Source organism: Thalia democratica, chromosome 7 (assembly GCF_965202585.1).
Source record: "Thalia democratica chromosome 7, ktThaDemo2.hap1.1, whole genome shotgun sequence".
NCBI classification, from domain to species: domain Eukaryota; kingdom Metazoa; phylum Chordata; class Thaliacea; order Salpida; family Salpidae; genus Thalia; species Thalia democratica.
In genome coordinates this window covers 12,034,053-12,051,133 of record NC_139171.1, presented here as the reverse complement: position 1 = coordinate 12,051,133, position 17,081 = coordinate 12,034,053, and the positions used below count along the sequence as shown (strand labels likewise).

Sequence of the window (17,081 nt, the reverse complement as noted above, 5' to 3'; positions counted from 1 at the left end):
AAGTTAAATGGAAGTAACTTTTTTGCGTTATAATTTTTCTTTAAATGCAAAATGCGCGCAGACTGCAAACAGTTAGTACCTCTTATTCAAGTTGATATTTCTTTTAGCATTGTCTATCTCTATTTTTTCTAAAACAAAAGTCTTGCAGATGTTGTGTGTGTTTGGAGGATTTGGAATTTGAAAAACAACAAAATCTTTTACGACATAAAATGAAGCATTCTCCACAACATCTGGGAAATAAAATAAAATATACACATATACAACATCTGCAAGACTTTTGTTTTAGAAAAAAATAGAGGTAGCCAATGCTAACAAAAGTATTAATTTTAATAAGAGGTACGAACTGTTTGCAGTCTGCCCACACTTTCAGAAACTTTAAAATTTAAACTATCAATCATTAATAAGTAAGTTGAGTTATTCATAATCATAAGGAATTAACTTCGCCTCTAGAAACTTATTTTACATTAAAATAGCATCTCAAATTATAAGTTTTGATAAATACATAAACCTTATTTTATTAAACATTTTTGCAAAGTTTATAAACTTATAGCAAAAACAAATTGTTTCAATTTGTACATCAGTTTAAACAACCAGGCAGTTACGTCATAAAAAAGGTAAAAAAATAACTTTAATCTTCAACACTATAAGAATCTAAGTAAAACCTTTAAGAATTAAAACTTTAAGTTTGTTAGTAGTTTTTATTTTTTTGCAACTAACTTTCATGTGAGTTCGGTTCATTACTATTTTTACTTATCTAGTTTTTAATCTCTAGTGTCTATAAAGTTCTTAAAAAGATAATATAAGTATCAAAATTTTGCTCAAGTTTAGTATAATAAAGTTTTGTTTTCATATAACCTACTTTCGCACTTAAACTTTATTCTTCTCAGTAAAAATTAAGGTATGACAAAATTTTTTACATTACATGTTTGTTTTGCTTGACATAATCTTTTATGGTCGCTTTATTTAAGTAAAACTTTACTGAAAATAAATAATTTGATAACCAAAAAATTATTAAAAATAGCAATAAGCTTAAATTAACACTTTACTCTGTATTTAGTTTGTAACATTTTTTTTACATTCCTAGTTAAATATAATTTACAAATTAACTATTCATAACACACTTTTAACAATGTACAATATTGTTGCGAACTGGGGCTAGCAGGCCGAATCTAGTCTCACCCATATTATATAACAGAACTTATATAACTTATACTTAACAAACCAGCAATAGTTTTTTCTTATTAGATTTAATTATTTAACGGCTCGCAACTGTTCACAGATAGTTTTTTTAGTTAAAAAGCTCTTTTCATCCTTTATAATATAAAAAGCTAACTACCTCATAAACTAACACTTCACAATACGTCTTATACGTTATGTATGACACTCAAGACTGGAAAAAAAAATTTGTTTTTCAAAGTTGGCAGTTTAAACTTTTATAGTCTACCGTGAACTGATTAATTTTTTCAGTTTTGTTAAGTGATCAGCTTAAACAAAACCACGTAGTGTACGACTTGATGACCGAAAGGTTTTTTCGTACACCAGGTCCTTAGACCAAAATTTTTGAGCGCTTTTTTATCGTTCAATAAAAAATGTTGTGAACCACTCAGCTAAAACAAACCTACGGGTTAAGTTTGGGTACTGTAAAACCTACGGGTCAGATCCTACCACGCAAAAACCTCCGGCAAGTAACTTGAAGCTTCCAAACAAAAAAATGTTAGTTTTAATATGTAAATTTAGTCATTTATACAATTAATTTGTTTTATGGTATATTTAAATGCCCTCAAATTTATTACTGTTTGTAATTTGCATACATAAAACGAACAGACAAGTCTTTAAACATATATTTCAAACAGAAAATGGCCACTCAGTTTCTCGAGCGTTACATATTTAATTAGTACAAACAACCGTTTATTAACTATTCAGTGTTCAGTAAGTTTAGCAATGTTAGCACTCTTACAAGAGTAGTACAGCTAAATTAACTTTAAACAGACAAAGTTTTATTTTTAAACGAAAGTTTTAAACGATTATTGCAAGAAAGTAAATACATTTCAAAATATTTTTTATTTAATAGACAAACTTAGTTTTGAAGATTCAGTTTTGGTTTTATACTACTATTCTGTTATAAAGGCGTTTTTAGAACATTAACAAATATTAATAATACTGTTACTAGAAAGCATTTTTATAATATTTTTATTTATTTTTGTATTTTAATTCGATTTTTTATAGCTTTAAAACTTTTATATAAAAATATTTAGTCATTTGATAATTTGAGATGACGTTCATATTTTGTACTTATTTATTAAAAGCAATATATTTTTAATTATAAATAATATAGTTGTATTTTTTTATTTAAGTTAAGGTAATACGACTTACGACCATTTACAATATTTTTAATAATAAACTTTTAAAAAATATTTTTTAAGCTTAAAGTACTTTTGCAATTGAAATTTTGTTATAAAAAAGTATGATTAAATACTTAAAAAACTGTTACTTTCCTAAATGTTTAAGTAATTCTTAAATATTATTTGAAAATAACTGTTTAGAAAGCAAGGTAGAAAATCTCAATGCAAAACATTTTCTACAATATGTTAAATTTTTTATTTAAAGTATCAAAATATAAAAAACCATTTGGTTATTGAGCCAAAACAGTTTAATTTAATGTCATGTCCAGGCAAGAACTGCATAAAAAGTTTAAGTCAAAATTTATTGTTTAGTAGTTTTAGTATGAAAATCAATAAAAATTAAAATATTTTTACCCAAAAAAATCAATATCTAATTGCTGCTTTTCAAATGTGTAAGTTTTATTTTAAAAAGTCTAGATTTTACTCGTAGCTATTAAACCAAAATGTAACATCTATGAGGCTAAACTTGTGAACATTGAATTTTAAGAAATTCTCTAAATAAATGCTGTTTGTGAAAAATCATAAAATCAGAATGTCAACTTTTAAACACTACTTGGTTATTTTTTATTTTTTTTTTAAAGGTAGAAAAACATCAGAAGAAACCCACTCTCCCCTCTACAACGATAAACGTTTTCTGAAGGTCATGCAAGGGAGTATATGAGTAAGGTTATGAATAATTTAATGTAAAAAAGACTCAATTTAGGCTAAAAAAAATGGAAAAACCTTGAAATTTAGCTAAAAAACTTATAATTTGTACTTAATTCACTTAAAAACCTAGATTTTTGTACAGAAATTACTAAAATATTTGAGTTTTGAAGAAAAGCCACTAAATCATTTAGAAAATTTTACATTTCAAGTAGTAAAATGTTGATTTGACATAAAAAATCTATCTAATAGATAAAAGTTTTATGTCATCATCAAAAGTTTGTTTTATTAAAAAACACATTTTAAGTAGCTGTACAGTATGTTTATAATGTTGTTGTTATACTATTTAACAGGTTTAACAGGTTGTTTAAAGCCTTAACAGGGTTGCCACACACTCAGGGAACTCAGGTAATTTCAAGTTATAGAAAATCTCAGGGAAACTCAAGGAACTTGGATTCTATTTATTAACTCGGGGAAACTCAAGGCAGTTTAGTTTTTTTTTTAATATCACGGAAGTTTTTTTCTAGATCTAGTATAAAATTTAGTTAATCCAGTTTCAATATTTTGATCAAATAGGTTGGTTTTATTTACTAAGTGCTTATTTAGAATTTTTGGTTATGGTTAACTTTAGGTGAGCACCGATATCAAATTGAAAATAGAATACATTTGATATCTTATTTAACCATAGTTTTAGGCTAAAAAACGATACTTTGTTATAAACAAGATATATAAATACAAAGAAAGAATTAAATTAATATATTATTGACTAAAATATTTAATCAATTTTAATTTACAATATCATAAAGAACATAAATTACTATAGGATATAATCACTTTATATTTTAAAATAAAAGCAATTAAATGTTTGAGTTTATTAGTTTATGATATATAAATTTAATTTTATTAATGTATCTATAAAAGATAAGTTTTTAGCATAAAACTATGATTAAATAAGACATCAAATATATCATAAGTTCAGCTTGATATTGGTGCTCACCTAAACTTAACCATTACCGAATTTTTTTTAGCCTTGAGGCTAGTTCTTCAATACTCTCAAAATTAACATTGTAATTTTTTAAAAATTCATAAAAATATTAATGATTAAAAAAAAAAACTCAAGGAAGTTTAAGTTTACTCAGGAAAGTTTTTGGTCACTAAAGGAAGATTTTTTGACACAAGTGTGGCAACTCAGCCTTAAACTTAACTTTAGAATAATAAAAAACAATTCAGGCTTAAAAACCTGGAAAAACCTTGAATTTGATAAAATATTTAAAAAAAAACTGGAATTTTGGACTAAGTTCATTAAAAAATCCGTAATTTTGAACATAAATTACTAAAAGTCCTTTAATTTTGAACAAAAATCACTAAAAAACTAGAATTTTGAACAAAAATTACTAAAAAACCTGGAATAACCTGGATTTTATACAATTTCTACAAATAGTAAAATGCTGATTTGACATGAAAAATCTATCAAATTGATAAAGGTTTGTTTCCTTAAAAAACATATTTAGATGCCGTTTTAGTTTGCGCCTCCCATAAGGATCCTATTGTTGCCTCCGGCTTTGACCGGCTATATCTCAAAAATTGTTTTGAGTTTTTTAAATTCGTAAAAAGTATTTTATAGCTTGGTAAAAACTATATAAAATAAGATCAAAAACAAAAATGGGTGTTTACCCCCCCATGCCCTTAACATAGTCAAAAACTCTAACTGTACCAACTAAAAAAAGACCCAATTTAGGCTAAAAAACCTGGGAAATTCTTGAATTTAAAAAATTTTGAAAAATCTGAAAGTTTGAATAAAAATCACTTTAAACCTGGAAAAACCTGGCATTTCAAAGTATTTTCACATTTTAAGTAGTAGAATGTGGATTTTGTATTCAAAATCTATCATATTGATAAAAAAAATTTGTCATCATCAAAAGCTTGATTTCTTAGAAAACAAATTAGTAGCTATACAGTGTTTTTTCAATGTTTTTATGCTACTTAACACAGTCTGTAACCTTAAACTTAATTTAAACTAAAAAAAGACCCAATTTAAGCTAAAAAAAAGCTGGAAAATTCTTAAATTATTTTTATTTGAAAAACCTGGAATTTTGCACCAAATTCATTAAAAAACCTAAAATTTTGAACACAAACTTAAAAACCTGGAATTTTAAAATATTTTCCCATTTCAAGTAATAAAGTGACATGAAAAATCTATCATATTTATTACAAGTTTAGTCATCATCAAAATTTTTTTTTACTAAAAAGCACTTTTGAAGTAGCTATGCAGTATCTTTTCAAAATAATATAACAATGTTGTTATGATACTTAACACAGTTTTTATTAATAAACTTAATTTCAAACTAAAAAAAGACCTAATTTAGGCTAAAAAATCTTGAACATGAAATTTTTTGAAAATAAAACCTGGAGTTTTGTGCAAAATCACTTTATACCTTTAGAACAAAGATAACCAAAAAACCTAGAATTTTATATTATTTATACATATTAAGTAGTAAAATTTTGATTTGACATGAGAAATCTATTATATTGATAAAAGTTTTTTGTTATCATCAAAAATTTGTTTTTTTTAAACACATTTAATTTCATTAAAAGGGGGTTTTTGAAAAAACCATTTGGTCTAAACTGAGCTTTAAACCAAACATTTGCAGTTTTTTAAACCTGGAAAAAGTTTATCAAATAAAATTTGGCAACTCTGTTTAAAAAAACATTCCAGTTCCTTAATCTCAATTTGATGATCTTTTTTTTTATTATAATTTTTTATACTGATGATCAAACCAGGGTATCCAAAAATGGGCCATGACTGAAATTTAGGGGCCATGAGGTCATAATTTAAAACTTGAGTTGATGATGAAGAGCAAAAAAAAAGTCTTATATGTTTTTAATGGTAGTTTTTTGAGTAATCTTTTAGGAGGGGGCCATATTTCTAATTTCTGTTTAGGTGGCCTTTTTAAAAAGGTTGGAAAACCCTGATCTAAACACTGATCAAGCAACTTCAGGAAATTTAAGAAAAATTATTAACATTATTGTTTAAAATTATTTAAACATTGACATCTGTTGTAATTATATTTTCAACTCAACTTAAAATTATCTGTACTTATATAATCAAAGAATTTTAACACTATTAAGGCTAATTTTGTATATTTTTATTGCAGATTAATTTTAACTTACATGCACAACAAATGTGGTTCTTTTAACAGCAAAAATTTCAAAAAAAATCTGTAAAATCATATGAGCTTGCATAAAAATATTTTAAGAAACTCAATAACAGGATTTCCCAAATCTTTGTTCATGAGGCCTCTTTTAATGAAACTTAAAAGCTATGGCCACCTCAAGGAAGATTTTTCAAAAACAAAACTTAAATAAGACATTTTTGTGCTCTCCATCATTTAATACAGAATACCTAGTGTAAGTTTCAAGTTATGGCCTTATTTCTCCCCACCCCCATTTTGCAGCTTAAGATCCCCTAGCTAATAAAATGATCCATTTTAGAAAGCCTTGGTCTAGTTTCTCACAAAAAGGTTTCAAAGTTTCTTTAAATACACCTAAGACCTTGTTTTTACTCTTCACCATCAACTCCAGAATATCTAGTGTAGATTTCAAATTTTGGTCTTATGGCCCCTTAATTCTTTGAAATGGCTGTGCTTTCTATTAGCATATAATTAAACCTAAATAATTAAAAAGAGTTTTTAGTATTTTTAGCTTATCATTTTAGAGTTGAAATACATTTAAATCATATAGGGTTTACATTACAATTTTTTTTTTAATAAGCTTTGTTTATTCAGTTATTTGTACTTGAATTTTTAAAGTGTGAATTGTTTTATAAAATTTTTAGTTATAACCTAAACCCTTTAAATTATTTAAAGTAAATAGTATCATTATTAACAAAATGTATTTTCTATATTTTAAATAATTATCTTAACCTCTGAATGTCATAAATGTTTACTTATTTTATAAAAAACTTCAAAACAAAGTTACAATTTTCTAAGTTTTTTAGTTTCTGTCATACAAAGTTGTCACACACTAAAGATAACTCAAGACTAGTTTAATATTAAAAAGCTAAGCCAGCTCAGACTGGTTTGAACTTTTTTGATAAACTCAAGCTTTTTAACTTTTTTTTGTTGCAAAATTCAAGTTAGTTTGGATATTTTATTCTAAATATCAAGCTATTTTTGTAACTCATTTTTTTATTATTTTTTGGAAACTGTTTTTATAAGTTGTATTGTTAATATTTTACATCTTTAAGTATTCATGATTGATTAATAGTAATGTATTTTACAGTTTAGGTCTACTTATTATTATTTTATTTTTTCTTATAAGTTCTGCATATCTTGGCAGGACTCAAGCTTAATTTTTGGTTACTAAGGATGGATTTTTAGCCTCAACAAGTGGCTACAACCTAAACATTAATTTTTCTTAACCCTAGTAATATAGTTTTAGAATCTAATGTTTTCATTTATTTTTTATATATTATTATTTTTGATTATCTACTAACCAAGTTTTTAATTTTAAAAGTACAATCTTCAATTATATATTTCTTAAATTTTTCACTCATTTAATTTAAATCAAACAAGATCATAATTTGAATAAAATCTTATTCAAATAGAATGTTAGTATTAAAGTACAATTATAATAGATTAAGTTTTATATTCAATTGTTCAAAGTGCCTTTAGCAGAAAAACTCTACAAATTCAAAGATAGTTAGTATTTATTAAAAAAAACAATTACTCTGGTTAGTTGGATAAAAAAAGCTCAGGTTTTTAAAGAACTGTTAAAAATATTTGACTAATTTTCTGTTAAATCTTATAATTAAGCAAATAAGTTTTTCAATATTTTTTGTTTCTAAAACTTTATTTGAGTGTTTAAAAATGTGAGTTTATTATCTTAATATTATCTTGTTATTGGATAAAAATAGTTTTGGTTAATATTAGTAAATAACTTTAGTATATTATAATATAGTAAATTTTTATTAGTTAAGTTGAAAAGTAATTACATAGTTATTCAATATTTGTTTTTAGTTGTTAATGCTCACAATTTAATCTTATTTAGCACTGATGTATAATAAAAAATAAGCCTGATTACTCCTAGACCATTTTTGAAAATATCAACATTTGGCTTCAATACAATCATAACATAATGACATACATATGTGTTATGGTGTCTGTTAAAAATAAAGTATGGAAGTATATAAACACAGTTTAGAAATGCTTTTGACTTTATATAAAAATATGACACTATATTAGTCAATGTACAAGTTAACTGTGCAAGAGGCTGAAATTTTTAAGATGTTTAATACATTAAAGCTTTTTTGCTTGAAAGACTCTTAATTTATGTAACTTGTCATTTTGACTAGAAAATTTCAAGTTATTTATTCTTTGACATATTTGTTACAGAGTTGCCAAAAAATATGTGATCCTAAAAAAACCTAGAATCTTATTAAATTTTAAAATGTAATATAGTGAAATTTTGATTAGGTCTGAAAATCTGTTATAAAAATAAGAAGTTTTTTGTATCATAAAATATTTTTTAATTTAAAAGTACACTTTAAGTAGCTTTACAGTATCTTTTTAATTTTATTCTACTATTAAAAGCATTTTTTCTGATTAAAGTTTAATTTGTACTAAAAGTGAACCAATAAATTGTTTTTAAAAAACCCTGAAGAAATTAAAAAAAGCTTTAACAACTATGGTATTGTCCATATGTGTTAGTTTTACTGTAGTAACAACTTAATTTTTTAGTTATTAAAATAAATAAATGTTACTACAATAATCCTGTGGTTAATAAATTGTTAAAAGTAAGAATTATAGATTGGTTGTAGTAAAATTTAAGATTTCAATATAGTTTAATGTTTAGTATCTTATATCAACATAAATATAACAAGCTGACATATGTGCAATAATCTGCTTCAATATAACTCTTTTGTAGCAAGCTCAACCACATTTTAAAATAAAGTTATGTTATATTAAACCATTTTATATAAGAGAACATTGTTGAGTATGAACATTGTTATAAGGTGAGATGATAAAATATAAAAAATGTTGATCATTTTGTACTGGAAAAATTAACTTACTTGTTTCCATTTATTTTAAAATGTTTTATAATATAAAATTAGTCAACCATAAAGCAAGTTGATTTAATGCAAGTTTTCATTTCTAAGATATAGCATATAAGCCAGCCACAGAGAGTGTGTAGAGATTCCAGTCAAGACATTCCAGAAATAGTTCTATAACTTAACTTAGATTTTATTATATTGTTAATTAAAAAAAATATTTTTAATAACCTATATTGCTTATATCACTTTTATAAAAAGAACCTGAAATTTTGGAAAAACTTTGAATTTGATATTTTAGTCTAAATAACCTTGAATATGAGAAACTTTGAAAAAAAAATCTTGAACAAAAATCAATAAAAAAACCTGTAATTTTAAACAACTTTTAGATGTTAAGTAGGAAAATTTCAAATTGGAACAAAAAATCTACAGTATAGTTTTTTTTTTTAATTATCATCAATTTTTCTTACAAAAACACCTATAAAGAAGCTTTGAGATATCTTTTCAGTGTTGTTATACTATTTAACACAGTTAAGTTTAATTATTTAAGTAAAAATTTACCCAAAAACTTAATTTTAAAAACCTGAAAATTTGCCATAAACATTTAGCAACCCTGTTATATGATTTATTGGTTTGAATTCTAAGTAGTGAAATCTTAATTTAGTTACAGTTATACATTCTTAAAGTATATTTCTGTTAGATTTAATTTGTGTGTAAAATTTTTGACCACATTTAAATTGTTTTCTAAACTGTGATGTTCTTTATATATTTGTCAGTGTTTGCAATTGTTCTTAAATATTATATGTTCATTTATCAACCTGTCTAGATTTTATATAGAGTAGACCTAAGTGTTATTTGATTTCAGTATTAGTAAGGTAAATGTTATTTATTAACTATGGTAAATAGTTAATAAATAATATTTACCTGAAAACCTTGAACTTGACAACTTAAGCAAAAAAAACTGGAATTTTAAACAATTTTTACATATTAAGTAGAAAAATTTTGATTTGAAATTTTGATAAAATCTATCACATAGATAATAAAATTTTGTCATCATCAAAAATTTTTTAATTGAAAACTCTTTTGAAGTAGCTTAACAGTGTCTTTTCAATGTTTTTATACTTTTTAATACAGTTTTTTAACTAAAAATAGGTTCAAAAAAGTACTTTTGTAAACCTGGAAGAAATTATATAAATTAAACCAGAGAAATTTTGCCAAATGTCAACCCTGTAAAAAACCTGGAAAAACTCTAAATTTGAAATACTTTGGAAATAAAACCTGGAATTTTGTACTAAAATCACTAAAAAGCTTGGTATTTTGAAAAAAAACCACCAAAATACCTAGAAATTAAAAAAAAATTCCATGTCAAGTAGTAAAACTTAAATTTGACATGAAAATCTACCTTATGGATACAACAATTTGGCATCTTTAAAAAATTGTTACATTAAAAAACACATTTAGTTTCCTAATAGGTGCCTTATGAAAAATAATTGGTTTAAAGCTTTGAGCATTAAAGGAGCTACAGTGGGGCCATGAGTTCATTAATTGGACCTTACACAAGATATTCTGAAATTGCTGATGAAGAGCAAAAAAAAAGTCTTAAGTGTTTTTTATGGTAGTTTTTGAGTAATCTTGGTACAAGGTGACCATATCTTTTTTAATTTCTGTAAAAGGAGCCACTTGTAAAAAAGTTTAGTAAATTCTGGTCTAGTGTAAGTTTCTCACAAAAAAGTTTCAAAATTATCTTTAAATACACCTAAGACCTTTTTTTTTGCTCTTCGCCATCATCTCCAGAATATCTAGTGTATATTTCAGATTATTTTTTAATATAGTAATATTTTCTGAAATGGCTGTGCTTTCTTATCAGCATATAATTAAACCTAAATTTTTAAAGAAAGTTTTTAGAATTTTTTAGCTTATTATTTTGGAGGTGAGATATTTTATAATTGTAGAGGGTATTTATCACAAAAAATTTTTTTATAAGTGTTGTTTTTACACTTATTTGTACTTCAATTTTTAAAGCATGAAGTGTTTTATTTTTTTATATTTTTAAGAAGTAAGCTAAACCCACAAAATTCTTTAAACTAGGCAATTGGTATTATTATAACCTAATATTACTTAATATGATAAATATAGTTATCATAACCTCAAAATGTCATAAATTGTTGTTAAGTTTACTTATTTTATAAAAAAAATTTAATAGTTTAATTTTTATGAAAAAGCTACAACTTACCTAGTTTTTTAGATCTTACCATACAAAGTTTTCACAGACTAAAGGTAACTTAAATTAATTCAAAATGTTGAATAATAAAAAATTAGTCAACCATAAAGCCAGTTGATTTAATGAAAGTTATCATTTCTATGATGTAGTATATAAACAAGCCACAGAGAGTGTGTAGTCATTGTAGTCAAGACCTTCCAGAAATAGTTCCAGTACTGAACTTAATTATATTGTTTATAATAAAAATGTTTTAAAGATACTTTTATAGCGTATATGATTATTGATTCAAATTTAAAGCAGTCAAATCTTAATCAAGTTTTCATTCTTAAAGTACATTCCTGTTAGTTTTAAATCATGTGTAAAACAGGATTGCCAAAAAACTTGGAAACCTGAAGTTTGACAACTTAGGCTAAAAAACCTGGATTTTCAGAAATTATGAAACAAAATATGGAAAAACCTAGAGTTTTGAAAAGAATCACTAAAAACCTGGAGTTTAAAGTTTTTTTACATGTTTAATAGAATATTTTTGACATATATTTTTGAATAAAATGACACAAAAAATCTACAATATAGATTAAAACGTATTGTCATCATCAAATATTTTATATGAAAAGGCACATTTGAAGTAGCTTTACAGTATCTTTTCAATGTTGTTATACTGTTTAACACAGTTTTTACCTTACACTTAACTTAAAACTAAAAATAAACCCAAAAATAAGTACTTTTAAAAAACCTTTAAAAAATTTTGAAAAATTGGAAGAAATTTTCCTTAAACATTTGGCAACCCTGGTAAAAGTTTTGACCACACTAAGTGTTTTCTAAAATGTTATATTCTTTATATATTTGTTGGTTTTTGCAAATTTATATTTATGTTATGTGTAGTTTGGTATAGAGTAGTAAAGTGTTATTAAGGTAATTGTTTTATATTTACTATGCAGACTTGCCAAAAAACTTGAAAACCTGGAACTTTGAACAAAAGTTATTAAAAAACCTTGAATTAGAAAACTAGTTTACAAATCAAGTAGAAATATGTGGTCATCATCAAAATATTTTATATTAAAAACACATTTGAATTAGCTTTACAGTATCTTTTCAATGTTTTCATACTATTTAACACAGTTTTTTAGATTAAAATTAACTTTAAACTAAATATAGACCCTAAAATGTTTACTTTTAAAAACCTGGATGAAATTTTGAAAACCTTCAGAAAATTTGCCAAAAACATCTGGCAACCTTTACTATGGTAAATAGTGTTGGTGTAAACACTTTACAACCGTATCATTTAAATATTGAAGTAAATTACATTTTATATATAACCTTACATTTTTTAATTGGCATGTTAGTCACCACTAAAGTGACTCAAAACTATCTGTGAGCTATAAAGGTTTAAAATATTTTAATGTTTTGAAAGTTCAGTTTTTACAAGTAGTTAAAATAAGCTTTTAAACCCTTAGGCTATTCATACCATACAACTATTTATATAATTTTTTAAAAATTCAAACATACAAATTAGTTTAAAATTATTTGAAACTTTTTTTTTATAAAGATACCCAATACAAATAAAAGCTTAATTAAAGGTTAAACATTTTGTTAAACTTCTGACAGAAAATATAATAAAACCAACAAAATGTCATCACTAAACGACCCTCTTGAGTTCTTGAACCAACTGAGTAAGCTTGTATGGTTTTATGAGGAGGTTGATCTGAAGAAAACACCGAGTTTCACTGAAGATGGGATTCTTTCTGAAACTGAGTTGATATATAGGAGTGAGGGACCGAAATTCATACAAAAAGTTGGAAATTATGTTAGTTGGATTTTGTTCTTAGTTTTGTATTTTAGTTATAAAATGAATATACTAATAATAAAACTAAGAGTTCATAGAAAATTTGACATTGCTTGTTTTTCTTTTTTTGGATCCTTGGTTTTAATATTGAACAGCTCATTAAATAACTTATGTAGAATATTAATTTTAACTTTTACTTGTTTTCAGATGGATTATACAAACATAGTAGGTTAAACTAAATTAAATTAACTTCAATAAATAGGTGTTCAGTTTTTGAAAAATATTTGAGTGTAATCTTTACTATAACATACCTTATGAGTGCTTTTACATACTAATAATCTTAAATGCTATCATGTTTTTAGTTGGACTTAAACTACATGACTATAGCAACAGCTTCAGTCTATTTCCACCGCTTTTACATGAAGCACTCATTCAAGAAGTTTCACAGGTACATTGTTGATCGTCTAACATTTCAGTTATGTAATTATTACCAAACAATCTTGCATATACGTTGCTGTCACGTTTTAATAAATTGAAGTATTTTGGTCTTTAATAGTTTATTAAATCATTAAGTGTTAGTTTATTAATATTATGTACTTGTCATAAACAAGTTACACGTTGTACTGCTATAAAATAGTTTTAAAATATTTTATTTTACAGGTACGTTGTTGCCACATGCTGTCTCTATGTTGCTGGTAAAGCTGAAGAAACGCCTAAAAAGTGTAAGTAAGTTTAAAAATTGTTACAATTTGTTAAAAGTAATTTTTAATGAACTGTATATAGTACACTGCATAGCGTGAGTTGACAACAATTCAAATTTTAAGTTATTCTGATTTATCTTTTTATTACTATCATAATATTTATTAAGGTCACAGGGAAACAAAAATGAATTTTACGAAAATTAACATTGGCTTGTATGTAAATGTTTATACTAAGCAGGGTTGCCAAAAAACCTTGAATTATAGAAATTTTGGTAAAAAACCTTAATTTTGAACAAAAATCACTAAAGAACCTGGAATTTTAAATAGCTTTTACATGTTAGATAGTAAAGTTTTAGTTTAACATTAAAAAAATCTACAGATTAAAAAAACGTTTTTTGTCATCAATCATCAAATTTTTTTTTAAAAACAGTAGCTATTCAGTATCTTTTAAATATTTTTATACTACTTAGCACAGTTTTTAACCTACCTGCTTTAAACTAAAGACAGACCCAAAAACCTGTACTTTTAAAAACCTGGAAGAAAATTTTTCAAAAAACATTGGCAACCCTGTATAAGATACATTTTATAGAATAAAAAGATTTTAATTAACTTTTTAGATACAACCAGTTTTGTAAATAACTCAATAAAACCATATGGAATCAAAAATTTTCAAGGACACAATGAATTACCCCTTTTGAGTATTTGTAATATTGATCAATCTAATGCCTTAAACCAAAACTATTTATTTTAAGTGTCCTGTTGAGAGCAGTAAAAGCTAATTTGGCCAAAGACCAGTGGGTTTGTTTCGGGCAAAATCCAAGGGATGAAATAATGACTTTGGAGAACGTTCTTCTGCGCTCTCTTCAGTTCGACTTTGAGGTGGAACATCCTTATGAGTACCTGCTCGAATACGTGAAAACTTTTCAAGGTACCAGTTTTTTACTTATTACTTACTTCTTTATACATAATTATTTATACACACCCTTGTAAAGACTTACTGAGATACATAAAAGCGCTAGTTTTTTTTTGATTAGTTTTTGTTTAAATTAAAAATTTAAATATACATGGTTAGTATCAAATACCTGTTGAGTAGTATAAAAATATGGGTTGTTGAATTGTTAATCGATTACTTAAATTTAAAACTAGTTTCTATCAAAAACTGGCATATTTTTTTCTAAATCTTTACTGTATTTAAAATATGTTGAAGTAAAGTTCTTATTGCTTAAAAACAGGATTATTAAAACAATGTTTTGTACATAATTATATACATGAGTTATAAGCACCCTTAACTAGATAAAAGTACAAATAAAATTTAAAACTTTCACATGATAATTAATGTATATAAAATAAACAGCACCATTAAATAAGGAGTAAGATATGTATATTTAGCTACATAATATAATATAATTCTAAATAATACAATATCACATAACAGCACCCAAAAAAGAGATGAAAGTCTGGACGCAAATGGCGTGGAGTTTTGTGAACGACAGCTTTTCGACTACTCTGTGTTTGTTGTGGGAACCTCAGATCATTGCGGCTGCTTTGTTGCGTCTTTCCGGTAAGTTTTATTATTTGACTCATTGAATTAAGTGTCCAATATCTCTGGTTATGTTCCGAATGTTAATGGAAAATTTGTTACAGAAAAAGGTCTAAGATTTTCTATATCCTTTTATAGTTTGCAATGTAAAAACATTTTTTCTGAGTTTGAAATTCTATATCAGGACAATTATGACATAATAGATCAATGTCTCAAAAGCAATTGAACGGTTGTAATGTAAAATGATATAGCTTGTCACATTCTTTTACTAATATAAAATTTAACTCTCCTGATTTAAGAATTTTTAAAGACTGCAATGAAGCCTATAATTCTCTCAATTTAAAATCCTGATTAAGTAACCCAAAAGCTAATAAGGATCATCTTTTGTTCGGTTAATTAAAAAAGATTATTTAGAGAAAATGAATAATATTTTAGTGGATAATTATAAATTCATTAAACTAGGTCCTTTTGAATGTTTTGATTTAACTGTTAAGATTGATCGAGTTTGTCAACTAAAATTTATAAATTGGTACGCCAAAGGGTATATCTCTAGAGATCTGTATGAATATGTCATACCTTCTGGTTGTTAAAGTTCGATATTGTACGGTCTACCTAAAACTCACAAAACCAGTATTCCAACTAGACCCATTTTTGACAATTCTGTACAATTTAAAAATTTCAAAGCTGCTGATTAAAATCCTTAACCACTTTTTGCATTAAAAACTTTTTCTCATTTGTTAAAGTTATAAGTAAAAATGCTCTAATACCAAATAATATTTGCTCTTTTGACATATTAAGCCTCGTTACCAATATACCAGTAGAAATAACTATCAAAATATTTTTGAACAAATTCTATAATTCGGACCTTACAGCTCCTTTTATTCCAAATGGTATTTGTCTAACTCAGGGTTTCTCAGACTTTTTTTTTCTAAAGGCCCCTTTAGAGAAATAAAAAAAAACTTTTGTCCTCTCTAACATGCTTTCTCAAATGCTACTATTAAAACTAACTAAGATCTTTTTTTTTCTCATCATCAACTCCAGAGTAATTAATACAAGTTTAAAATTATGGTCCTTAGCACTCTTTTACGGCATAAAGCCCCTTAAATTATCCAGATAATCTAGTGTAAGTTTAAAAACTACCAATTAAAACTACCAAGACCCTTTTATATTGCTCTTCATTATCAACTTCACAAATCTAGTGTAAGTTATTATTTAAAACGCCTAAGGCCTTTTTTTGCTCTTTATCATCAACTTCACAAATCTAGTGTAAGTTATTATTCAAAACACCTAAGGCCTTTTTTTGCTCTTCATCATCAACTCCAGAATATCTAGTGTAAGTTTCAATTTATGACTTGTGGCCCCCTAAAATTCTGTAGCGGCCCCCGAGGAAGCCATTTTGCCCAGTTTGGCAAACCCTGGTCTAACTCTTTTAAACGCGGCAGTAAAAAAGGTTGAACTCAGTTTTTATTCTTTTATCTATAAGCAGATAGATTGAGTAGCAATGGGTAGTCCACTTGGCCTTATCTCAGCCAACATTTTTGTTGGTTTGTTTTAAGCCTAAGTTTTTTTCGAAATTTTAAAACAAATAAACTATACTAGAAATGTCTATGATAGTTTCGTATCTTACAACTATGATTACAAAATTTTGTTTTATTATTTAAATACTTTTATGAAATTCATAAATAAATAAATTTACATATACTTAAAAAGAAAACATATATATTATATCAATCTAATAGA

At 25.4% G+C, this 17,081-nt stretch overlaps 1 protein-coding gene across 1 annotated transcript; it reads left to right on the top strand.

The window, feature by feature from the left end:
- The first annotated feature begins 12,944 nt into the window (after positions 1–12,944).
- Positions 12,945–15,388, top strand: LOC145841118 (cyclin-K-like). The gene is made up of 5 exons (XM_082948488.1): positions 12,945–13,121; positions 13,463–13,548; positions 13,761–13,826; positions 14,554–14,729; positions 15,237–15,388. Exons 1-5 carry the CDS (start codon positions 12,945–12,947, stop codon positions 15,386–15,388), a joined length of 657 nt encoding a protein of 218 aa, XP_082804614.1.
- The last annotated feature ends 1,693 nt before the right edge of the window (positions 15,389–17,081 follow it).

Bases quoted from the DNA above. Each gene is read 5' to 3' on its own strand.
- LOC145841118 (XM_082948488.1), top strand. From the start codon at position 12,945: ATGTCATCACTAAACGACCCTCTTGAGTTCTTGAACCAACTGAGTAAG. The intron at 13,122-13,462 runs GTTAGTTGGATT...TCATGTTTTTAG, and splicing joins TACAAAAAGTTGGAAATTAT to TTGGACTTAAACTACATGAC. The intron at 13,827-14,553 runs GTAAGTTTAAAA...ATTTATTTTAAG, and splicing joins GAAACGCCTAAAAAGTGTAA to TGTCCTGTTGAGAGCAGTAA.